This window comes from Sprattus sprattus (assembly GCF_963457725.1).
Source record: "Sprattus sprattus genome assembly, chromosome: 15".
Taxonomy (NCBI): domain Eukaryota; kingdom Metazoa; phylum Chordata; class Actinopteri; order Clupeiformes; family Clupeidae; genus Sprattus; species Sprattus sprattus.
In genome coordinates, this window is record NC_137913.1 from 23,067,243 (window position 1) to 23,090,527 (window position 23,285).

General features: G+C 41.2%; 1 protein-coding gene across 1 annotated transcript in view; it reads right to left on the bottom strand.

Moving 5' to 3' along the window:
• The window catches only part of msh3 (mutS homolog 3 (E. coli)), a 51,160-nt gene that overhangs the window by 3,319 nt on the left and 24,556 nt on the right, over positions 1-23,285 (bottom strand). The window contains exons 20-22 of the mRNA XM_080852356.1: positions 21,356-21,513; positions 11,700-11,886; positions 2,721-2,847 (exon numbers count right to left, since the gene is read on the bottom strand). Coding sequence (XP_080708482.1) covers positions 2,721-2,847; positions 11,700-11,886; positions 21,356-21,513 — 472 coding nt within the window. The remainder of the gene's footprint in view (positions 1-2,720; positions 2,848-11,699; positions 11,887-21,355; positions 21,514-23,285) is intronic.

The window sequence follows — 23,285 nt, forward strand, 5'->3', positions numbered from 1 at the left end:
AGAGCAGAGGCTTCCCTCTAGCAACCCGATCATGAATGTCATGTCTATTCAATTTTCGTCTGATTGTAGACCCATGTACATTTACCCCAGATGCTGCCAGATAAGTCCGAAACTCTTTAGAGGTGATGTGTGGGTTGACTTTTACCTGATTTTTTCTTCTTCTGGTGCTTCTTGGTGATGGTCTTGATGGGCGTCCACTTCTAGGCAGAGATGCGGTCATGTTGAATGCCCTCCATTTCTAAATTATTTGTCTTGGATGGATGGATGGAGCTGGAATCTTTTGGAGATGGCCTTATAGCTTTCCCAAGACTCATGGGCTGTCAGAACCTTCTTCCTGATGTTCTCGGATATCTCGTTTCCTTTCGGCATTGTTGATCTGTGTGGGTACACCTTGGCACTACAGTAGTTTGGTTGGTTTCCTCTCTCTTTTAATCTGTGTTGCCCAAACCTTTCCCTAAGGATGTCTCAGATGATCGGTTTGCTAAATTGACTAATTAAGCACCAAAATAAGTTTCACTGAATCTGTTACCTGCTTGACTTTACCAATTCAGCTGGGGGTTCACTTACTTTTGAAATGGACTAATTCCATGTTTCATGTAGTCTTTTGGCTGATGGTCTTGATGGGCGTCCACTTCTAGGCAGAGATGCGGTCATGTTGAATGCTCTCCATTTCTAAATTATTTGTCTTGGATGGATGGATCGAGCTGGAATCTTTTGGAGATGGTCTTATAGCTTTCCCAAGACTGATGGGCTGTCAGTACCTTCTTCCTGATGTTCTCGGATATTTCGTTTCCTCTCGGCATTGTTGATCTGTGTGGGTACACCTTGGCACTACAGTAGTTTGGTTGGTTTCCTCTCTCTTTTAATCTGTGTTGCCCAAACCTTTCCCTAAGGATGTCTCAGATGATCGGTTTGCTCAATTGACTAATTAAGCACCCAAATAAGTTTCACTGAATCTGTTACCTGCTTGACTTTACCAATTCAGCTGGGGGTTCACTTACTTTTGAAATGGACTAATTCCTTGTTTCATGTAGTTTTTCGGCTACTCAAACAATTTCCTCTAAACAAGTACATGCAAATGATAAACATAAACCTGATATTTCATCTATGGAAAATTGGTGATAAAAAAATGAAAAATCATGGTAAAACAACAGAAACCGCTTAAGTGCTCAAGGGATTAACATACTTTCAAGTGGCACTGTATGGGAACGACAGCACGCGCGTTCTGATTGGCTAATTGGTAGTCTTGCCAGCCGCGTAATGCCCTCCTTGCCGATCTGATACGGATCCTTATTGCCCTCTGAAGTCATATTTAAAATTAGAGATATTGATAGACATCAACAGCCATGAGGAAATTCCGCCGCAGCAAAAATGTGTTTTTGAAAGTGATGATAAAGACTAGAAACTATAGTTTGAATAACTTGTGTTGTTACTTTACTGTAAATTAAAGCCATTTTAGCAAGTAATCGCTTGCTACGCAACACCTGAAACACATTATGTCGTGGGAAGACTTGAGAGCTGAACAAAATGACATGTTTTCTATTAACAACTACCATTTCTCTTCATTTACAAATTGAAAAGAGCGAAAAATGCCATATAATAAACAACTTACTAACCAAGAGTGAGGTCGGGAATTATCAAACTTTGGCTTTGGCGTATCAACCTCGCTATCGCTCGGCCGATACGTTAAAGCCTCAGTCTGATATTTCTCGGCATGACATCCTTTACACGCTGACAAAAGCAGCTACTGGTAGGTGTGACTGATCAAACATGGACTTATATTGAGGTAGAGCATGCATACAGCTCCATATTCCGCAAGCTTCTGAGCCTTTTCATATTAGTGTTTGTGTGCACGCAGTCATTTTTCAAGCCGTGACACACCACTCTGTTGGGAACGTATTTAAAATTGGCTAATTATGTGTGAAAGCCACTGTCAAATAAAATAACTACAGTATGCATCATATTTTACATAAGCGGCACAAAACAACACATTAACTGGAGGGCTCGTCACTCCACAACTCATTTACCGCACAATTAAAATTGAATACGGTTCAAGGGATGAGGCTGTGTCGCACCTCACAACACAACTGCCATTTGACGCAAAGAAAGTCTGTCTCGAGAAGGTGAATGGCCAACACCTCCAAATCTAACGGGTGAGACAGACAGCTTAGGGCTTATACAATGGTCTTATGGCCCGTGTGTCTTGGCCAGCTGTTGATTTACCAGCGCTAACTGACAATCTGTGCCTCCAGGAGAGCTCCATTCATTTGTACAGATCTCACCTGCACGCAGTTTGTCCGTAATCATTATGAAACACTGAATGGCCTAAGTGGTTGGCACCATGAGATGCCCAAAGTGCACAATGCACAAATGAATGTTTCCCCCCCCCCCCAAATTACAAAATATTTGTTCATAGCATCACATTATGGATTTAAAACAATTATACAATTACAACTCTGGACAGTACATGATAAAACATAACTACACAAGACATCACAGGATATTCTACACATGCATCTCAAAAGCAGTCATAGAAGTAATGGACAGGGTAGTGCACCACTATCAAGGTGGATGCTACACTTGGTGGAGATAAGATGATGTAAATAAAATCATGTAGGCAGAGTGCTTTGGGTATCTGCAAAGCGCTATGTAAGTGTGAAAACACTCAACTAGGACTGGGACTGTTTTTAAATGGTAAGATGATTATTAATGATCCTTACCTTCATCTGTGGTGTCGGGTTCGTTGAGGAGGAAAGACATGTGGTAGTTTCCCACATGTTCTGGGTAAACTCTCTCCAGCTCACACAGAGGAGGGTAGTGGGTCACAAACAAAGTCAAAGACCTCACCTTAGAGGAAAAAGAACACAAACAACCAGTCAATACCTAAACCAGTGGGTCTCGGGAATTATCGTCAGCATAATGAAGGAGAGAGGATTAACTTGGCAGTGATGAAACACCAATATCATTTCCTGCACCATGTCATAAAGGCAGGGATTGAGCATTTTATATGTTGGATTAAGAGCCACGCAATCTCATGACATTTTTGGGGGCACACATATTATGAAAGAGAAAACATAAGCAATTGATGATAAGTGCTCAAACAAAAATAAATGCAATTCATACTATCTGATTTGCGACCAACTAGATAATACTATGAAAAAGAGCTCAGCTGAAACAAACGATAACACAAAGAATAGATGTGAGTATCTTAAACATCTGTTACAGAACTGAGTACTTTGCTGAATCCAGTGATAATACCTGTGTAAATCACACTGGGTTCCATGTACCCTATCTGTCTATCTGCACTCGCAATAAGCATGTGTAACTCCTTTGGAGGGAAATAACTTCATTTCCTTTTTTATTGACTTTTTTCTTCCTCCGGAGCAGTCTCCAGGGGTGCATTTGAGTGGAGCTGGAGAAAAGATGAGTGAAGCAGGGATTTGGGGGGTAATCCAGAGACAAACAACGAGTGTCATTTCATTTCAGCCGCTCAGGTCCTGGGTGAGCTGAGGATTCGAGTTCTCATTTCAGAACAGAGCCGCCACTCAACTCCTCAGTTTGGCCTTCTAGAACGTTCAGAAGATCTGCACTGTAAATTCATTTGCCCTCGCTAGTTTACTGTGTACACTTAAACAATGCTTCAGTCGGTACATCAGGAGAAGCATGAGTACAGAAATAGAGATGACTGTTTTGCAACAGGGCATGTTGCTAGTGCTGCTGCTATGGGAAAGGTCAGTGTTACACTGTTGTGTAACACATCTCTTCACAGGAACTTCCTGATGAAAATGTTAAAACCTGGCAGAGAACTAAGAACATAAAAGACATTCCTATGAAGACCTGGCATGACATAACATACAACATCCACAATAACTTACTTGGCATCATGGCACTGGAGATATAGCCAAGACTTAAGTGCAAAAAAATACATGCATCTGTAAAATCTTACTGAACTTCACTCAAGTGTGGATTAATGTTTCAGGATATACTGCCTTCCAGAGAGTCTGATGGCCTTGTTTTATAAGATACACTTTTGATACTGTTGAAAAATCAACTGGAATATAGCAACCACTTACAGAGTAGCTAATGGTGTTAATACACACAATATGTTTGGCTTGGTTCAATCTGTGATTGCGATACATTCTCTATATTTCATTTAACTTTTGTTAACGGCAAACCTATGTAGTATTTCCAGTTCTTTATCCTATTACACGTTTTGTGTGTGTTGCCTTAGACTATCTTGCACTGTAATTTAGATAGTACAATTTTATGAAGACACCTCATCCACATAGGGGCACCATCTTGCTAGCTATATAAAACCCTGACGAAGAGCCTAAGCATGTGTCACACCTTTTAAAGCTGTGCTGTGGCCTGACATGACTAGTCCTTCAGCTGTGGTAGCTTTGTTTTTCTAGACAGTTAACACAACTAGAGTGCCTGAAAGTCGATTTACAAACAACATGGAGAGAGCCAAGCTACTGGCTAACCACAGTGTACCGCAATGACGCCTAACAAACACTATACGACCCAAAGAGGATAGTCAGCACATGTAGCAGAATGGTACAACAGCTCGACTGACCAGCACCTGTGCCTTGTTGGGCTAATTAGATACGGCATTGAAAAAACTATAAGAGCATGCCACTACAAAGGATATGGATTTTACCACCCTTGATACAAAAGAAGTTACTCCTTTGTGACTTAATGGTCTGAATGGTCACCCTGGAAACACCTCACCCAGAGGCATCAAAGATTCAAGGAAAATCAGCAAACTACAACCACAGTGGTAACCACTATCAAAAAGGAAACTCTCGTCTGTCAATTCATAAATAAGGTGCTATCCGAGATTTCACCCCAATAACCAAAAAGCCAGGGGTTGGAAAGACTTAAACAGAGCAAACAAGTGGAATCCAACGGATCCAGTGGAACCACTCAGCTAGAAGGAGAGGCGGAGAGGGTCCCAAGGAAGGTTCACGAAATAAAGACGCTAACATTTTTTGTTTAAATTACACAAATGCCACGTTCTGGTAACATTTCTGTTTCCTCCTTGAAATATGAAAAGGTTCGTATCGAAAGGGACCGTTGAGCCTTGAGCACTCGCATGCAGCCAAAGCGCTTTGCTATGGCAACCAGTGTCTCTTCCTGAGCCGAGAACAAGAAGGCTCAGCGTCAAGGCTGTTCACAATGCTGCATTCAAGGGTGTTACACAACAAAATGTATTTACATTCTCAAATACAGCTCAGGTGAACAGACATACAGGACAGGCAAACCTGCTGCTATGCCAACAAGAGAGCTTGATGTGAAAATCTTCCCTCAATACACACACGCCATGGACAGAGTGAGGGTGTGAGAGAGAGAGAGAGAGAGAGAGAGTCATTCGTCGAATTTCTATTTACAGCTAATGAACAAGAGAACAAAATACAGAACTACATGCTGTTCTCAAGACAACATGGAACGATGTAATTACTCAGTCACAACGATCAATACTGGCGTGTCGTGGAAGATGGCTGGTTTGGCCACAAACATGAATGATTTCAGTGAAAATTGCCCACACTGGACTACAGCTCTATCGCAGACAGAACCTGTCATATCCAAAAACAATCAACAATGCTTGACACGGAATAGCCAAGGATACAAACAGACCCATGGGGCGATGCTTTAGCATCGCAGAGTTGTGGCAAACAAGGCCTCCCCACCCCACCCACCCCTCCCTCAAAAACTCCAACCTCTCTGGGTGCAAAAAATAAATATACTCTCTCCAGCCCTGCAGGGTCGATGCAGAAATATATCATACCTACAGCACTCCCAAGACGGGTGGGCCGAGCAGCTGAGCCGTCGCCAAAGAGACAGGCAATAGTGTGTAATACCCAGCGGCATCCTCGGCATGCCAGCCACAACACTGGCACACCTCTGGAGACCTATCTCTTGCCGTTCTCTGTCTCTCTCAGCCACTGCCTTGGAATGATAAACAGCAACATGAGAAAACTGTGAATCACACCAGGTCACATAAAACATTCAGGTTACAGAGGCAGCAGGCTTACTCTCTGTTACAGGAAAGAGTATGCTGATGTAAGGTTTGACCCACACATAGTGCTTGAGCACTAACATGCTCTATACTGCTCTATATCTCAACCAACTGCAATCTGAAAAGGATTTCCCTTGATGCCATGTTTTCATTGGTGTCATGCAAACACAATGTGAGGCATGCAGCCTATGCATATTTCCCTTTGTACATATTTACAGTACATGGCTGTTTCATGACCTCTATCTTATAATGAGAGAAACAACAATTCCCCCGACTAATGAAAATAAAGTAAAAAATGACTGTTCATGATGAGAGTGAGTGGTAAAGATGGCTTGGTGCACTCAGGCCCACAAATTGGCCTTTTTTCTCAGAACTGCTCAATATTTAATGCAGCAGTGATGTCATCCTTCACACCTCAGGACCTTCAGAGACCAACAATGAAAGTAAATTTCTACCTAAAATCAATTCATGGTCCAATTATTTTTCTCTCCATAATAGGCCGGCGCTTCTAATACCTCTGAGGGTTCCTTAATGTCAACAAAACAAGTGACTACAATCTCTACACACAGCTTCTTAAATCACAGGTAGCCATTACGAGGACAAGCACAATAATAGCTGATTCAGCTCTAATGTAATTGGTTATTTAAGGTGGACTCGCACTAAGGCACTACACTGAAAGCTGTTTATTTGGTTCTAATTAACCATATTGGTGTCATGTGAAAATGGCAGCCAAGGTCGTTAATATGGCAAAGTCGGACTGTTACTGTTTCCCCTGGTGACCTTGTAGTACCAACGACAATCTTCTGCCATGGCTCAAGTGGGAATGCGGACTACAAAATTGCTGTATTCAAGAAGGGCACTGATATCAGAGAAAGCCTTTGCCGTACTGATGTCCTATTGTTTAAAAGTCTATGTGAAGCCATTTAACATCAACCGTAAGTGGTTGTGATCAATTTGAACCCAAGACTTAAGATTAAAGATTAAACTTTGTTTCAGGCTTTGCAGCAAATGGTGTTGCCTGGTTGTTATGGTTGCCTAATTGCTATGCTAGCTAACCAGCTAGCTAGCTAAGGTCAAATTTAGGGGGACAAACGACAAAGGGGTAGCCTCACGATGTCATACTCATAATTCTAGTCAGAATATGAGTCTGATGCTGCTCCATTGAGCTGTGATTATGGGGAGTGTTTCAACGAACCAGGAAAAAAAATGCCTCTTCACTCAATTGGATACCTAGAACCAATCAGAGCACCGTAGTATGACCATCTGATACATTAAAGTTTTGCCGGATCCCGTAGGAAGGACGGCAAAATCATCTTTTCGATCGACAAATGCCATAATCGCGTTTCTCTGTTCCTCTTTCAAAATGAATGCGCTATCAATATCTGTGAGATATGCATGCTCACGTTATACTTATTAGCAGCGAGGCTAGCTTGCTACTATGTGTTTCAATGGATTTTTGGTCTAAGCGTTAGCAATAACCTAACAATAATGGTCTCTAGAGCTTCAGTTAAGACCTATTATACTCTCCAACATTCGTGTTGCACATACACAACTAACCGAGTCAATGTAGACATAAAAAAGTTGTGTAGATAGCTTAAATCACATAAAATATGTCCCACTACCAGGCTCCCGAGACGCCACCATCTTGGTACTATTTCGACTCTACCGTTTATTCAACTGAAGCGTTGGTTGGTCATCTGTCCATCATCGTATAAAGCCCGCCCTGACAATTTGATTGGTCCGGCAGAATCCTGCCTTCTGATAATCTCTCCCCAACGGCACTGAGCCAGACGGAACTTCCCAACCTCAAATTTTGTGGGCGGGGTTCGGTCTGGTATCCAGGCGAACAAAGGGGGGGACAAAAGATTTTGAACGCTTGTTTTCTGGGCTACATACACAACTTTAAACGGTTGAAATGTCACAGTTCCATGAGATAATGGATCATTTACTTAGCTGACATGAGCACTAACGTGTGTTGACAATTATATCTCTGCTGAGCATGATGCTGGCGGTGCATATTGTGGTGCCACTGGGTCTCCTCCTCAGGTGTCCCCTGCAAATGTGGCTCTGGTGGTTGCATTGGTTTGCTGCCTCAGGCTGTGACACCAAGCCTGGCTAACTGGACCAATATGGCAAATCTGCTCAAGGACATGGGTTAAGATGTTCACAGACGCCTCACTGAAAAGTTGGGGCGGAGTTTGTCAGGGAAGACCACAAGGGGGGTGGGGGTGGGGTCAGGGACGGACAGGAGAGCGATCTGATCTTGTGCATGTTTTAATGTTGGGGTTCTTTTGTGGAGAAAACCCTTGTAGCACCGGGAGAAGATGCAAACTCCACAAAGAAAGGCCCGGGAGCACCTGCCCCCAGTATCAACGACGCCCCATGGGGGAATTCAACCCAGGACCTTCTTGCTGTGAGGGCGGAAGTACAAGCACCTGAGCCACCTCATGTCACGAGGAGGCACCTTAGCAGGAGAATGATTCCTACACTTATGTCTTGCACAGTTCCACTGATCCCTCTGCTTCTCCAAATGATCAAGGCAGATAGCCTGGCTCTGCCCACCTATTGCTCTCAGCTCAGTTTTCACTAAGATTATAGTCTTGAAACCTTATTTGAAAGATCGATCATTCAGCTATTCTGATGGGCGGACCAATCAGCCACTTGTGGGGGTGGCTAAGTGTGGACATCAGAGATGTCTTTTGAAATGAAGCAAACAGACTTGAAGCATTTGTTTTAGAAATGTAGGAACAACAATGCCAGCGGTGCTAGAGCTAGACGCAACGATACCAACAGTAGTGGCAATTAGGGTTGTCCATCTACCAAAATTATGACTTCGATACTATACCTGCCATAAATATCATGATACCCGATACTTACAATACGATACCACAAATACGATACAATACTGGTATTTCTATCTTTGATAGTAATAAACAAAACATCTGTAAGGTTCCATTTTTTACCAGCTTGTTCCTGACCAGCTTTTTGAACACTTAACAAATGGCATTCATGGAATAATAATTTTTCCACCCTCAGATCCACCCTCAGGCTCCACCAGCAGGTAGCCTATTGCATCAATTGTGTTTTATTTGGTACACCTTTGTGTGCATTCAGACCTCATGATCATATAGGCCTACATAAGTGAAATTGTAGGTTATTTAGCATGTATAGCGTTTTCTTTGTAGAGTTTGATTTTGACAATGAACTGGGCTACGTTCTTGCAGCCAAATTGAATGGATCAACGTCTTAACGGGAATACATGCAACAGGGCCATCCGATATGCCTTCGGCTAATCTATCCTTAAAAAAGGTAGCCTGGTGACACCAGCCTACGTATTTCCGCCTGAATTGATTTCAAGCTCATACTCAGTCTGGCCCAACCCCGTTGACAATCGTTTCCCGGCCTCAAAATCCAACCGCACCAATCAGCAAACAGTTCAGAGCTGTGACGCAAAACTCGCCTTGGAGGAAGAGACACGTAAAGCTATCGGGAAAGTTGTCTCAACTCTCGAGAACATCAGAAAATTAAAAGGAGAACAAGAGTATCTTGTAAGTTTTATGATTGGAAAGGACGTCGTAGCTCTTCTCCCAACTGGCTTTGGGAAGAGTTTAATCTACCGAATGCTTACCAAACGTTGCTGATTGGTTAAGGGAACTCCAATGATTTTAAACCTCAAGCTAAGCACCCGCCCATCTCGGAAACGAAAATGCACGGGGTTAGGCCAGACTGACTGACGGAATGAAATGGAGTCACAGGCTGGTAATGGCCAGGCTATAAAAAAGGGCCTTGTACTACGCATCGTCAAAATTCTCTGATGGGGAAAATTGCTAGTCGCTAAGGCTACTTGTGTAAGGCAGTATATGGGTGAGCTTGGGGGTGTTCATGTTTATAATCCCATTTGCTAACCTGTCGTTCTTTGAACTCTCTGAAAAGTTTGGGGTGTCTCTCTAGGACTGTCTTAGCCATATTTGACGTGTTGCCTCCCCTTGCCTGAATGGCTTTGAATCATGTTTTACAGACGGGTCTCTGTGTGTCGATGGGCTTTCCTTCACAGTCTGCTATGCATCCGAAGTACTTCCAGAATACACTTCTGGCATCTTATTTTTCAACAAGTAGAGGACGGTCGGCAACAGCTCCTGCACACTCGCTGTGAGTTGCAGTCAATGCGTGCAGGCAGCCTGACAGGGAGCGGAACAGCGAGTGCGCTCTGATTGCGTGCTATTTTAATGAAGTATTGGTACTAAAAATATGCAAAATTGTATCGTTTTTAACGTATGGGTACCGCGGTACCTTTCTAGTATCAGTTCACCGTGCAACATTAGTGGCAATGTTAGCAAACTTTGAAGAATTTAAGCTGGATTACGAAAGATATGTTAATTCATTCAGAACATCGCTTCATTACCGCAAACAGGGTTTTGGGAAAGATATTTATATCTGTTTGCCCCATTGGCAGAGAGGAATGACGCAGGACATTAATTACATTTCTCTATTTTGGTCAGTATTCTAAAATCTTTGCTGTGTGTGTCATTGTCGTTAGTGGTAAAATCTTTGCTGTGTGTGTCATTGTCCGTTAACGATAGGTTAAAGGATGGCCCAGTGACTTCAAAATTGACCTGAAGTCTATGCCCATTAGGATGCAACGACTGAAAGCAATCCTGAACAACCCACTTACCGCTTTCATTATTCCGTTTTATTATTTCAGGGATATGACGACTAAAGCGTTGCTGCAGACAGAGGCCAGAGTTGGCAGTAGCAGAGCGGTTAGAGGGCTCCGGCCATACCCGTATAACTGGAGTGACATGCCCAGTAACTATCATTTCATGTGGGAATGAAGACAGGAGTTGTGCTAGGAGTTGAAAACTTGGGGGGCTTAGCCCAGACCCATAAGGGGGTCCAGGGGCATCCTCTTCTAGAAAAATTGTTTAAATTCTGATAACTAAAAGTACCATTTTCACACAGTACAGACACAGAGAACCTAAAAACAACCCATGTCATGCAGGTCGGTCGTCTGTCTGACTCGCATGAACATTACCCCATCCATTATACCACACTGCATGTCTACATGAAAACACTTTCATGCTAGGTCACTCTGACACGGCACATGCCCATTAACTCACGCTAGGTTTTTATAGACAGAAATGACATTTCGTGTGAACATCATACTGTTTGAATATGAGAAAATACAGCAGCTTTTGCTTGGCTTTGTCTTAGGTGTAGATAAAGAATGCTGTCTGGAGATCGATTTTAAACTGTCATTTAAAAGGTCATTTCATTGCCTTTTACCTCGGCCAAATGGTCGAGCAAGTTGATGGTATGGGGCAGCATTGCTAACCACTGTACTAAGGCTCCAACAAGCAACAAGGGAGGTAAACCCACAGGCCGAAAGTACAGGTTCAGGGCTACAGATGTTTTTATTTCAGGGGCCCAGCCCAGTCCTAGCAATGCCCCTGATTAATGGTGAAGTGAGAATGGCAATCCGTTATCAATTACAGATTGCTTTTTAATCTAACATTGTGCCAAATTTCACATGTGAAAGAGACACACACACACACACACACACACACACACACACACACACACACACACACACACACACACTAATAAAATGGCTCAGAATGCGGCTTGCACTGCACAGTGGGGCGGCATGTTTTCTCTGAAAGACACTAAAATCATGGCTTACGTTTTCAATGAAGAACTCCAAGGTGGCATAGGCTATAGCAATGCCATCGTGTGTGCTGGTGCCACGGCCCAGCTCGTCCAGGATGACCAGGGAGCGAGATGTTGCCCGGGACAAAATCTCGGACGCCTCCACAAGCTCCTCCATGAAAGTACTACGACCTCTCGAGATGTTGTCGGAGGCCCCCATCCTAAGAAAAAGAGAGAGTGGGAGTTTAGTAGTAGTAGGGAGAAAAAATATCTACCAAAAAAACAAATCTACCAATTATTAACAGTCATCAAATTACCCGGTACCTTTTCAAACTCTAATTATAATTAGGCACACATTGATGTGGAAAATGAAAGGCAGCTGAGGGATGTGGCCAGATCATAAATCATTTGAAGGTATCCATCTCTTTAGGTGCGATACATAGCGGCAGTAATTGCGTTAATAAAATATCTGCCATCAATTACACAGGCCACTCTACAGAAATAGTATGCGGGAGGCTCGATGACTAATCAGGTCACTTCAAAGCAATCGCTTGGCATCACAGGGAGCATCTGCCATCGCGTGCGCGCGAGAGATAGATGGCAAACACACTGATCATAATACCACCATGAGCTGATGGAGATGATGCTTGAGTTTGTGTGGGTGTTGTCCATAAAGCTCTTACTCGCTGGCTATAAGATATCCACTGGTTATACGAGATCCACTAAAGATCACCAAAAGCTCCTTGTTTATATCTGTGAGGGCTCTGCTGCCTACAAAATCACCCCTCATTATGTATAAGGGCCAAAAAGTGAAGAATTACTTTCCCTTTCTTTTGAGGAAACACACTGTCTGATAATTAGGTTATGGTGTGCCTGAAACCATTGGAAGTTTCTCATAGAGCACAATTTTTGCAGGATTTCACTACATCCAGATGAACATGCTAGTTCTGTGCCCAAGATAGATGAAAGTGGTACTACTACAGTGAACATATTAAACACGTTTCCAAATTAGTCTTCCCACAACACAAGATGATTTCCCTTAATGTAGCTTGCAAATTACAATGGTGCAGAATCGTAGGTTACAGACAACTTAGCCATTTCGCTTGTTTATAGAATATTCAGACCACTTCGGCGGGCTCAGCTATCCTTAATCACATTTCAAAACAAAAGACAGCACAGCAAAGAGAGGCTGTGTTTAGAGGTGTAATGACTCAGAAATATTTTCCATTTTTTCTTTATACTGAGTTAATGGGACATCAGTTTGTAATTGCTACTAACACAGAAAACCGCCATTCAACTGCAATAAAGGCTATGACTCAATTTTAAGGATCAGCAAGTCGCATTATTACCAGTTTTCTTAAAGGAACATATCCAGACCACTCTATAACTGATAACAATATGACCCACCACTATAACAATAACAGGTGTCTCTGCAGGTGCTAGACACCAATTTAAGAGCACATTGTTATTGTTAGACATACTATGTGAACCATGGGTTATCCCCACTGCCATCTTGTGGAACATGTTCATGGGTAAAAAGGATCTTGAACCCTTGATTTGACTCAAGGGGCCATGTCCACAAATGTATAGACTGCAATCAGCATTACAGCTGACAAACATGCATTAGTCTTCCCTCAGGTCATATCCCCTTTAACAATGGCCACTAGTGTGATGCATGATTGTTTATTAAGGTTGAGGGGAAAGAAAAGGGGGAAAAAATGAATGAACGAAAACCACAATTTGGTCCATCAATGTAATATTGAATCTTAGACGCCCTGTAGTCTGCAAACACTGGATTCAAAGGTGGCATAATTCAACATAACATAATTGAGATATAGATAGAAAGAGGAGGTAACAGATATTAAAAGGTGTGAAATTATTGCTTTCCAGTTTTTCTTTTTGCTTCCCACTTTATTTCTTGTTTCCATAACAACCCCTGAAAATGTGAACATGTTGTAATGTGCTAATGCTGTAATCTTGTCCACATTTCTGTAAGGGTCCATCCACTATAAAACCCCAGGACCATGGAGAGTCCTACACAACTTGAAACGTAACACATCAGAAGTCCACACAGGTGGGCAATAGTGTGACGGGATCACTCTCTGTTCCTCTACTAAGATTTATCTGAGTAGTTTCCCATTACTGGTTGCACATAAGGTCAGTACAAATATCAGCATCTTTCAGACACACGCACACACAGAAGTGTGTGACCTCAAATCTAACTCTATAAACACAGAATGGCTGACCTCTACCTTCACCTGCTCAAGCACCATACAATATCTCTATGCCAGAGGACACACACACGCCCACACGCACACGCACACACACACACGTTTGGTTTTGAGGCTTAATGGCACCTCAATGCATCAGCCCTTTCATACAGTCACTTATAGATGTGTATTTGCCTAACGCTCCCAGCTCAATGTGAAACAAACAAGGGCTGTATGGCTGCAGACCCCAGCCTTTCAGGCTGAACTTTAATTGGCTGCTGTTCTAGCCTGATCTTTACAAGTTAATTAGAAAAAGGCAACCGCCCCTCAGGGGAAGAGAGGCAATTAGCTTTTATTCCCCAGATACATCCCATGGCAAAAGTACTGAAGACTGATAAAAGGGAACAACAAGACACAACACAAAAATGACATGTCTTGGTTTTTTTTCCATTCACTTAAAGATATTGTAGTAACATGTTTGTCTTATTATGTCGATTTTAGTTTAGATTCTTGTCACCTCTACAGTACCAATTTTGTTCCCAGAACCGTCCACTGGCGTTTACAGTTTTTTATTTATTATCTAAGAGGCTTCGAAAAAAAGCCTAAATCCAGAAATCCATTTTGAACAGTGTGCATTGGCACAGAGGCAGAGAGATTTAGTAGCAATGATGGTGAAATTTGACCAAAGGTAAGAACCAGGCCTGCAAATAGCCATCAATGTACTTGCACCAAATGAGAGAACCACAATTATTTCCATGACAGGAACAACTCCATTGCTTTGGGGAGGGGAAAATGTGCTAATAAACCATACATGGATAACCCTGTTCACTGCAGACAGACGGAGTTTGGGAGAAAATTACACTGGAAATGTTGAGGAGGCGCTTTCCTGCTTGCCAAGTCAGCTGAAACCAGACCAGCCCTAGAGAACATGCTAAGAGAGCACAGAAGTCACACCTGTTTCTAATTAGATAATTATATGTATGTGAGGCATGCTGTTCACACAGAGCACTGTTATCCAATATATCAGCAGAAAACAGGCCTTTTGTTCCCAACAAGGTGTCTCTGCGCCATCAATTAATAGAGAAGGCCAAGAACAAACAGAGGGCGTGTGCCAATATCCCACAATGAAAATTGATGACAAACATTGTTAGGCGACGGAGGTGACCTAAGACTCATCTGTAACTCGCCAATTGTTTGATTGTTTATCTAAAAAAAAAAGATAGCATGCAAATGTAAAATGAAAGATTGAAAGATGGTATGGGCTGTTCATCTATCATTCAATTAGTGGTGCAAGTCAAGGGGAATCGGACGTAGCGACAGTGCCACGCTGGACAATACTTTTATCAGGCCATTTTTCATGTCTAAAATGGGACCATGGAAAGATTACTCAGGATTAGTCTGGATGTTATTTCTAAAAATAGCCTTGTGAGCACAACTCACAGGTAAGATGGATAGGACAAGGCAAACATATGTTGAATCTGTTTCATAACCAGTGATCTCCAATCGCTGTGTGTAATGCAAGAATTAAGGATGTAGTGTTTGAATTGTCTTTAGATGGGGTGGTGTTACTGACAGAGAAGAGACATTCCCAAATGAAATGCCACCTGACATTAAACTGACATAAAGTGTGTAATGCTCACTTTTTCAAAAAGAGGGAAAATGTTCACCGCACTTATCTGATGTTATTATACTGACGTCTGCTTTTTGAGAATTTTTTATTTAAAAAAATGTCTGTAAAGTCAGAACATTACCACCATCTGATTTTTCCTGCAACTGAAAAGTATCTGATAAATGTCTGTGAACAGGTTCTCTCCCTTTTTCGCCAAACTATTTGATGTGGTTTCTGCTTATAGGAGAACATACCACATTCTACCATTGAAACCAAAACATCTCACTTAACCTTTTAACCTGTCAGATGGCTACTTCCACTCACAGTAATACACACTTTATCTCCTAACTGGGTGATAACATGCTCTAAGGTTCATTTTTTGATCATTTTGTTAAGTTGGACCAGTGAATGAACTATGCAGGGTGTACATTTGCAAGTTTGTGATGTTTGAGGTTTTCCCACAACAAGTAATTTGTGCATACTGTAAAACTACATTCATGGTGACAACAGTCTGATTTCTGATTAGTCTACTCTGCGTTATGGTTGGGTGCAATATTTTGTTCCAATTTGGCAAGGGTATAAACTCAAAGACAGCAGAGACAACTCCTAGATTTATTACGCCACAGAGATACTTTCTGATTCCCTTTTGTATTTCCTAGGATACTTGTCTCTCGAGTGCTCTCTGTTTGACAACACCGTTTACACAATGAAGAACAAAGCCGGGACCTCACTAGAACAGCAGATGAATGGATCATCTAGGATGAACTGACATTCTTTGGTGACTCTTTCTTGATAGACACTTCTCACCCCGGTGCAGCTTAGTAAGCTGTGTATGTGCGCATTACTTAGATTTATTTTAAATATACATTTTATTCTTTTACCACATTATTTGATCCAACAGCACTTAATGATTTGTGCCATAATCAAGCAGCACTAGACTATCACGATTATTTTGGTCAATATTGAGATCATTATTACTCAATGACTTGGGAAACACCCAGCATTTATTAACATAACTAGAATGCGTTTCGTGAACGAACTGCGAGAGTGTGCTTGCTCTGCAGTGCAGTGGCCGAGTGCGCATATGTTGTTGAGGGGCCTCACAGACTGATATCTGAGAACAAAATCTGTATAGTACTGTGTTTTCTGTGGTCATAGTCATAATAGTTCCAGAGTTTCGTTATACTGACTTACTGAGCTAAGTGAATTATTGAAATTGTTATCTTGGTAAAAGGAAACATCTCTGCAACAATATTGGAATGAATGCGGTTACATAGTCAGCTTTACTTAAAGTGTATTGTAAGATATAGCTTGTTAGACTTAATGCACTAAGAGTTAGACTGTAGGTCTAGTATCTAACGTAAGCAACACTTTTACTGTATAGATAGAGAGCACGTGTATCACATTGGTTTATAGTCTGTCAAATTGTAGTTATTGGTGTTCGTTGGCATAAAAAGTTAGTCTTCTCTTATAAGCCTATAGTACATCTGATTAGAGCTAGCAACCATGAAAAACCTCTTCTGAAACTAAGAAGGATAACTATGACTAAATGTGACTAAAACTAATATGCATTTTTGTCTTAAGACTGAATCTAAAATAGCTGCCAAAATTCATACATCTCAGTGTTCATTTTGGCAGCTATTTTAGATTCAGCAGCTATTTTAGATTCAGTGCATATTAGTTTTAGTCACATTTAGTCATAGTTATCCTTCTTAGTTTCAGTCTAGTTTTCGAAAACTGAGCACACTACAACAGCTATATGGAAGTTTATTAGACTCTTTATTCAAATGGCAATGCATTTGTCAAATGGCAATTCAATGTGCAAAGTGACAATGCAATCCGCAATTCAAATGGCAAACCAGTTGTCAAATGGCAATTCAATGTGCAAATGACAATGCAATCCGCAATTCAGTTTGTATTATTTTGAATAAATATTTGAATGAACGCTTATTGCATTGCATTTCATATTGACACGTTTTTTTCGACTCTTTATTCAAATGAAAATGCATTTTTCAATTGGCAATTCAATGCGCAAAGTGACAATGCAATCCGCAATTCAAATGGAAAAGCAGTTGTCAAATGGCAATTCAATGTGCAAATGACAATGCAATCCGCAATCCAGTTTGTATTATTTTGAATAACAATTTGAATGAGCGCTTATTGCATTACATTTCATATTGACATGGTCTTTTCGACTCTTTATTCAAATGGAAATTCAATGTAGTAGCTGAACAGCGCCCCCACTATATTGCATTAGCATTTACTTGTCATCACGCTCTTTTTGTTGCAAAATTCAAATGAAAATGCAATCTGTCAGTCGCCCCATCAAGGCGGGTCCCTACCCCTATTAGGCGTATTTAGTCACGTGACCAATATCCATGACAACAACCTTTGCCGGCCATGTTGGGGTCCATGTACGGCACTGTTTTGCAGTGTTTTATACCGCTATTCTCAAGAAGCTCTTATTTTCTCTTCTCTTCTCTTCAAGTCTAACTCCACGTTTCCATTGGGACGAATTATCGGCAGGCGGTATTTCGCCTAGGGGTCGTGGTCAGAAAAAAAAACATGTTTGGCTGTCATGTAGCGAGTGTCAAGTAGCAAGCTCGGCTGCAGTGCAGCGCTTATAGCATTTTAGCAGCTATCTTCTACATTGATCTCCAATTAAAGTTTAGGCAGCAAGCTAACCATAACGGTCGAGAGCTTAATTAAAGACCTACAATATTCTGTTTGCCCTGACAGTGTTCGTATAGTATATTAACGACAAACCGAGTCGATGTAGACTTATAAAAGTTGTGTAAACACCTTAATTCACATACAAATATTTCCAGTTTTAACAGACTCCCGAGAGCCAGGATTAGCAGCTATCTTCTACATTCGGTCTTCGGCAGTTCCTCTACGATACATTTTTCTAAAGAACAACTTATTGTTTTGAACTGTTGTATTATATTGTTTTGCACTGTTGTATTGTTTTGTGTTATGCTGTATATTTTGAGGAATACGTGTAAGCACAGTGACACTTAACTTCCCCGCAACCTTGACCACAGCAGTCACAACTACAAACGAAATCCGGAGTAGCATGTAAGAATTCATTAACTGCATGTTTTTCATGTGTGCATCCATGTTCAGTGGCAGGTGAGGTGAAGTTGAAAAGCTTTGGGTTACACATATTTCTGATAAGGGAATGTGAAGGCTGGGCAGGTTTTGAAGAACTGTCCTGTTTAGCGATCGAAGCCCCAATTCTCTCGGCTCTGTGTTTGAAAAATGAACCACCCATTGCCTGGTCTCTTGTGTCCTCCTCAATTACTTCCATGTCAGTGACAGAAAATTGTATGTTCATTTTTGATTAAAAGATGATTACTTGGCCCAAAAAAGCTGATTCTGATTCTTCTGACATTTAATACATGGACCCCATGTTGAGGTTCACACTAACATATCACGTGACTGACATCACGTGGATATTGATATGTTGCGGATTGCATTGCCACTTTGCCATTTGAATAAAGAGTCGAAAAGACCGTGTCAATATGAAATGCAATGCAATAAGCGCTCATTCAAATTGTTATTCAAAATAATACAAACTGAATTGCGGATTGCATTGTCATTTGCACATTGAATTGCCATTTGACAACTGGTTTGCCATTTGAATTGCGGATTGCATTGTCACTTTGCGCATTGAATTGCCAATTGAAAAATGCATTGCCATTTGAATAAAGAGTCGAAAAAACCGTGTCAATATGAAATGCAATGCAATAAGCGTTCATTCAAATTTTTATTCAAAATAATACAAACTGAATTGCGGATTGCATTGTCATTTGCACATTGAATTGCCATTTGACAACTGGTTTGCCATTTGAATTGCGGATTGCATTGTCACTTTGCGCATTGAATTGCCATTTGACAAATGCATTGCCATTTGAATAAAGAGTCTAATAAACTTCCATACAGCTACGATGTGTCCAGGTACATCTTCAAACGTTTTTCAGTTAACCTAATGATTCAAGGTCTCTCATGAATCATTACTCCCAGGACACGGGTTAATGTTAACTCACGCTATCGGCCACAAGTTAACCATTCTTTCAGTATAAGCAACTTTTGCATAGCCCCGCACAGCTAGGATAGCTCACGTTACCGTAGTAGGAATACAAGCATTAGCGCACTATATCCACACAACTAAATTCATGAATTACTTCACAGGTTTACTTAACAACTTGAATTAAGGAAAATGATCCCCCGTTACGGCTAGCTGAAACTGCCAGTGGATACTCCCGTTACGTAGTGTTAGTTTGCCTTTAGCCCCGTACTCAGATGTTACAGCTGCTTAACACAGCTAGGATAGCTAACGTTACCGTAGTGGGAATACAAGCTTTAGCTCACTATATCCACACAACTAAATTCATGAATTACTTCAAAGGTTTACTTCACAACTTGAATTAAGGAAAATGGCGTCTCCAACGTTAACGTAACGTTAATTTATATGTTAGCTGCTACCATTAAAATTTCAGTCAGTACACTGAAAATGCTGCCATTCAACTCACCTTAACGAAGTGGAAATACGGTAGCTAGGTTAGAAACTGTAGTTACTCTTATTCTTTCTCAAAGTTGAATTGAGAGGGACAGAGAAATACGGTTCCTCTTATTCTTTTTCAAAGTTGAATTGAGAGGGACAGAGAAAATGCGGTTCTTCCGATTTGGCGGAGGTGTCAGTGAGAAGCACAGCTGCAAGCCAGTTTAATGACCCTATTATGACGTCATAATGGCAGAGACCTCTGCCATGCAAGTCTATGGAGAAAAAAGGGGATGAAAAAGAGGGATAAAAAAGGAGTGGCATGGGGTACCGCCTCGAAAAGTCATAGCAGCTTGCACCGGATCGGGCCGGACGTTTTGGTGTTTGAATGGCGTCTCTAGCTCAATCGGGCGAGGAGGAGTTAGCTGCAAGAAAAACGTACGGAATAAAGAAAACTTGACGATAACAATACTGTGCTTCCCTTCGGGCAAGCACACTAATAATACAATATCATTTTTAAGTAATTTCAAAACTAAGTAACTAAATATAATTCAACTAAAAAACTTAAAAAAAAAAAAAAAGACAATTTATTTACTATTAACAGTTAGATACAGTTAAACAATTGATTAATTTCGGATTGGATAAGAAGCATTCCATGAGTAAGGATATCCTGGAACAACCTCACTTGGACTCCTCACTGCTTGTAATCACTCCAAAATGTGTCAAAATGTACTTTTGTATATTTAGGTTTATAGGGCATACTGCAAATAGTGTGGACATTTCTGTAAAATAGATGTGTTATTCTCTTCTCCAAAAGATATTCTCTTATGTTATATATGCATGGTTCAAGGCTATTCGCCCTCCCATTGATGCCTTTTGATACTACACTGACAGGGTTATAAATGTTAAATGGTAATTTATTTGTTCATATGAATGGAGTGCTTTTAGAGCTTTTATGCTTCTAGTCACCTCAAGTCACCAAAATAATTCGTCACTGTGGTTCAGAACATGTTTTTGCACATATTCCAGAACATGTAAAGACCTACTTTTCACAGTTATGGTTATTAGATGAGGGTGTTTAGAGAAAAAAAAAACATTATTGTACAGCAACTTGTGCAGAATTAAAACAAATAAATGTGACCTATAAACGGAACCACCGCTGTTGCGTAAAAAAAATATCACACCATGGCAGAACCGCAAAAAATACCTGGATCTGGCCCCGGACTCCAGGGGGTTAAAGTACAATACAGAAGTACATGGTCAGCAGTTTGTGAACTTCCTGGGCATCAAACCCATAACCTTTGTGTTGGAAGCACCTTGCTCTACCAGTTGAGTGGCAGAAGTTAGCTGCTCTATAGGAGTGTTACCTGGTGTAGATGCCATCCACAACCCCTATGGAGGCGTCCTGGGCAGGTACGAAGGAGCCAAGCTGGGCCATAATGGTGATGAGGGCCACTTGGCGAATGTAGGAGCTCTTCCCTCCCATGTTGGGTCCTGTAATGATCATGGCTCGCTTGCCTTCACCCTGGATGGAATTAGAGAGAAGAGAGCCTCTCAATTTTACAGTTCAAATACCTCATATAAGAACATGTCTCTCTTGCTTTGTTTTCACAGTTACTTGCTTTTTTCCCCCCACAGTTATAGGTAATCTCCTTTTCCTCGTCACACACGCAGACTCTCTGTCTATCTGTGCATGTAGGACTTGGCCTGGATTCTGGGCTTTGCCTGTTTTAGTCAATATTCACAATGCCAAAGCTGTGCTTGTAGGATAATTTGGATGAAACATGTATTAGGGCCTGGTCTAAAGGATTTAGAGGGTTGATTCACATGGTCCAGCAATCACAAGAGAGATCATTCTCTCAGATTACTCCAAGAATACATTTGATGTTACCCTCTCCAAGGTTCTCACAAGGCAGTTGTGATTACACTGATTCCAAGTAATAAATATCAACTACTATCTATAACTCTAAAGAGAGTGTTCTGTTGTGTCAATCTTAAGTGTGAAAAGACGGATAGCCAGTATATCTGAACTTGCATGTTCTGTCCCATGTGTCCATCAGAGATTCTGAGAAATCCAAAGTGTATCTAGCGAGAGGGGACCACTCTGGAACTAATTCTCTAAGGGCCTTATGTTCTGCTCTGGCTAAATGTTATTGTGTGCACTGCACTGTAAAGACAGCAGGCAGACCAAGGACAAAAAACATTTGAAAAACGTAATTATGTGGGGTTCTTCACAATTCCAGCAAATAAGAAAGAAAAATATTTGAGAGAAAAAAATCTAAAATACTGTGGGCTAGGCAATACATGCAATGCAATGAATTACAATAATTCATAAATAATTAAAAAAAATTCTACTTTCTATTCAGAGGTGAGATGTTACCAAAAGTTCAAGCACTTCACATGTTGTAATTCAAGTGTTTAAAATCAAACTATGTGGACAAAGAAGATAATAATTGTGTTATTTCTTTTCCTAGAGAGACTAAATTGGATTTAGGGTTTAAGGCTGACCCAACACCGACAACATGACCCAAATTAAAAAAGGAGTAAGAGAGTACCAGATTTAGGGACTAAGAAGAGGAATGAAACAAATACTTCAATCTTGTCAAACAGCACTGATACCATAAAGTGAGTGAGGTGATTTTTAGAGTTTTATATCAGTGCCATCACCCAAGCGAAAAACTTTCACAGAAGTTAGATTTTTGAGACGAAAGAGAACTCTTTTGATCACAGCACAATGTCTCGAGAGATTTACAGTGAAAGAATGTACTTGGCACAAGTGGGCAGTTTAACTTGAGATGCCATAAATTCGCTTGCTTCTCCCCCCAGACCCTTAAAAGGAAACGTTCCAACGGATCTGTGAGGGGAATAATGCGAAGGCTGGCACGGCCAAAGGCAGATTGTAACAGCGGAGTGAGCAGCAGCAGCAGTGCTACAAGTTGGCTTGTAATTCCAGCACTGAGGGAGAAAAAGATTTAACCTCCTGCTTAAAAAGAAATCAGAACAGCCTTAGCCATTAACTCACACTCCTACACTCACCTTTTTTATTATAATTTTTACTTCGATTTAAAAAAAAATGTGGTATCAAAAACCTTCACAGCCATCTTGTTACAAATTATCAGAATTCAATAGGCCCGCCTTCAGCTCTTCCTCAAGAGTCTTTGCTGAACAGGCCAGCTATAGAAGTAATGAAGAACATGCACACGCACACGCACACGCACACACACACACACACACACACTGCCTTGCAGCAGGCCAAGGCCTGTGGCACTGCTAAAGGGCATATGGCACAGCGGGGTT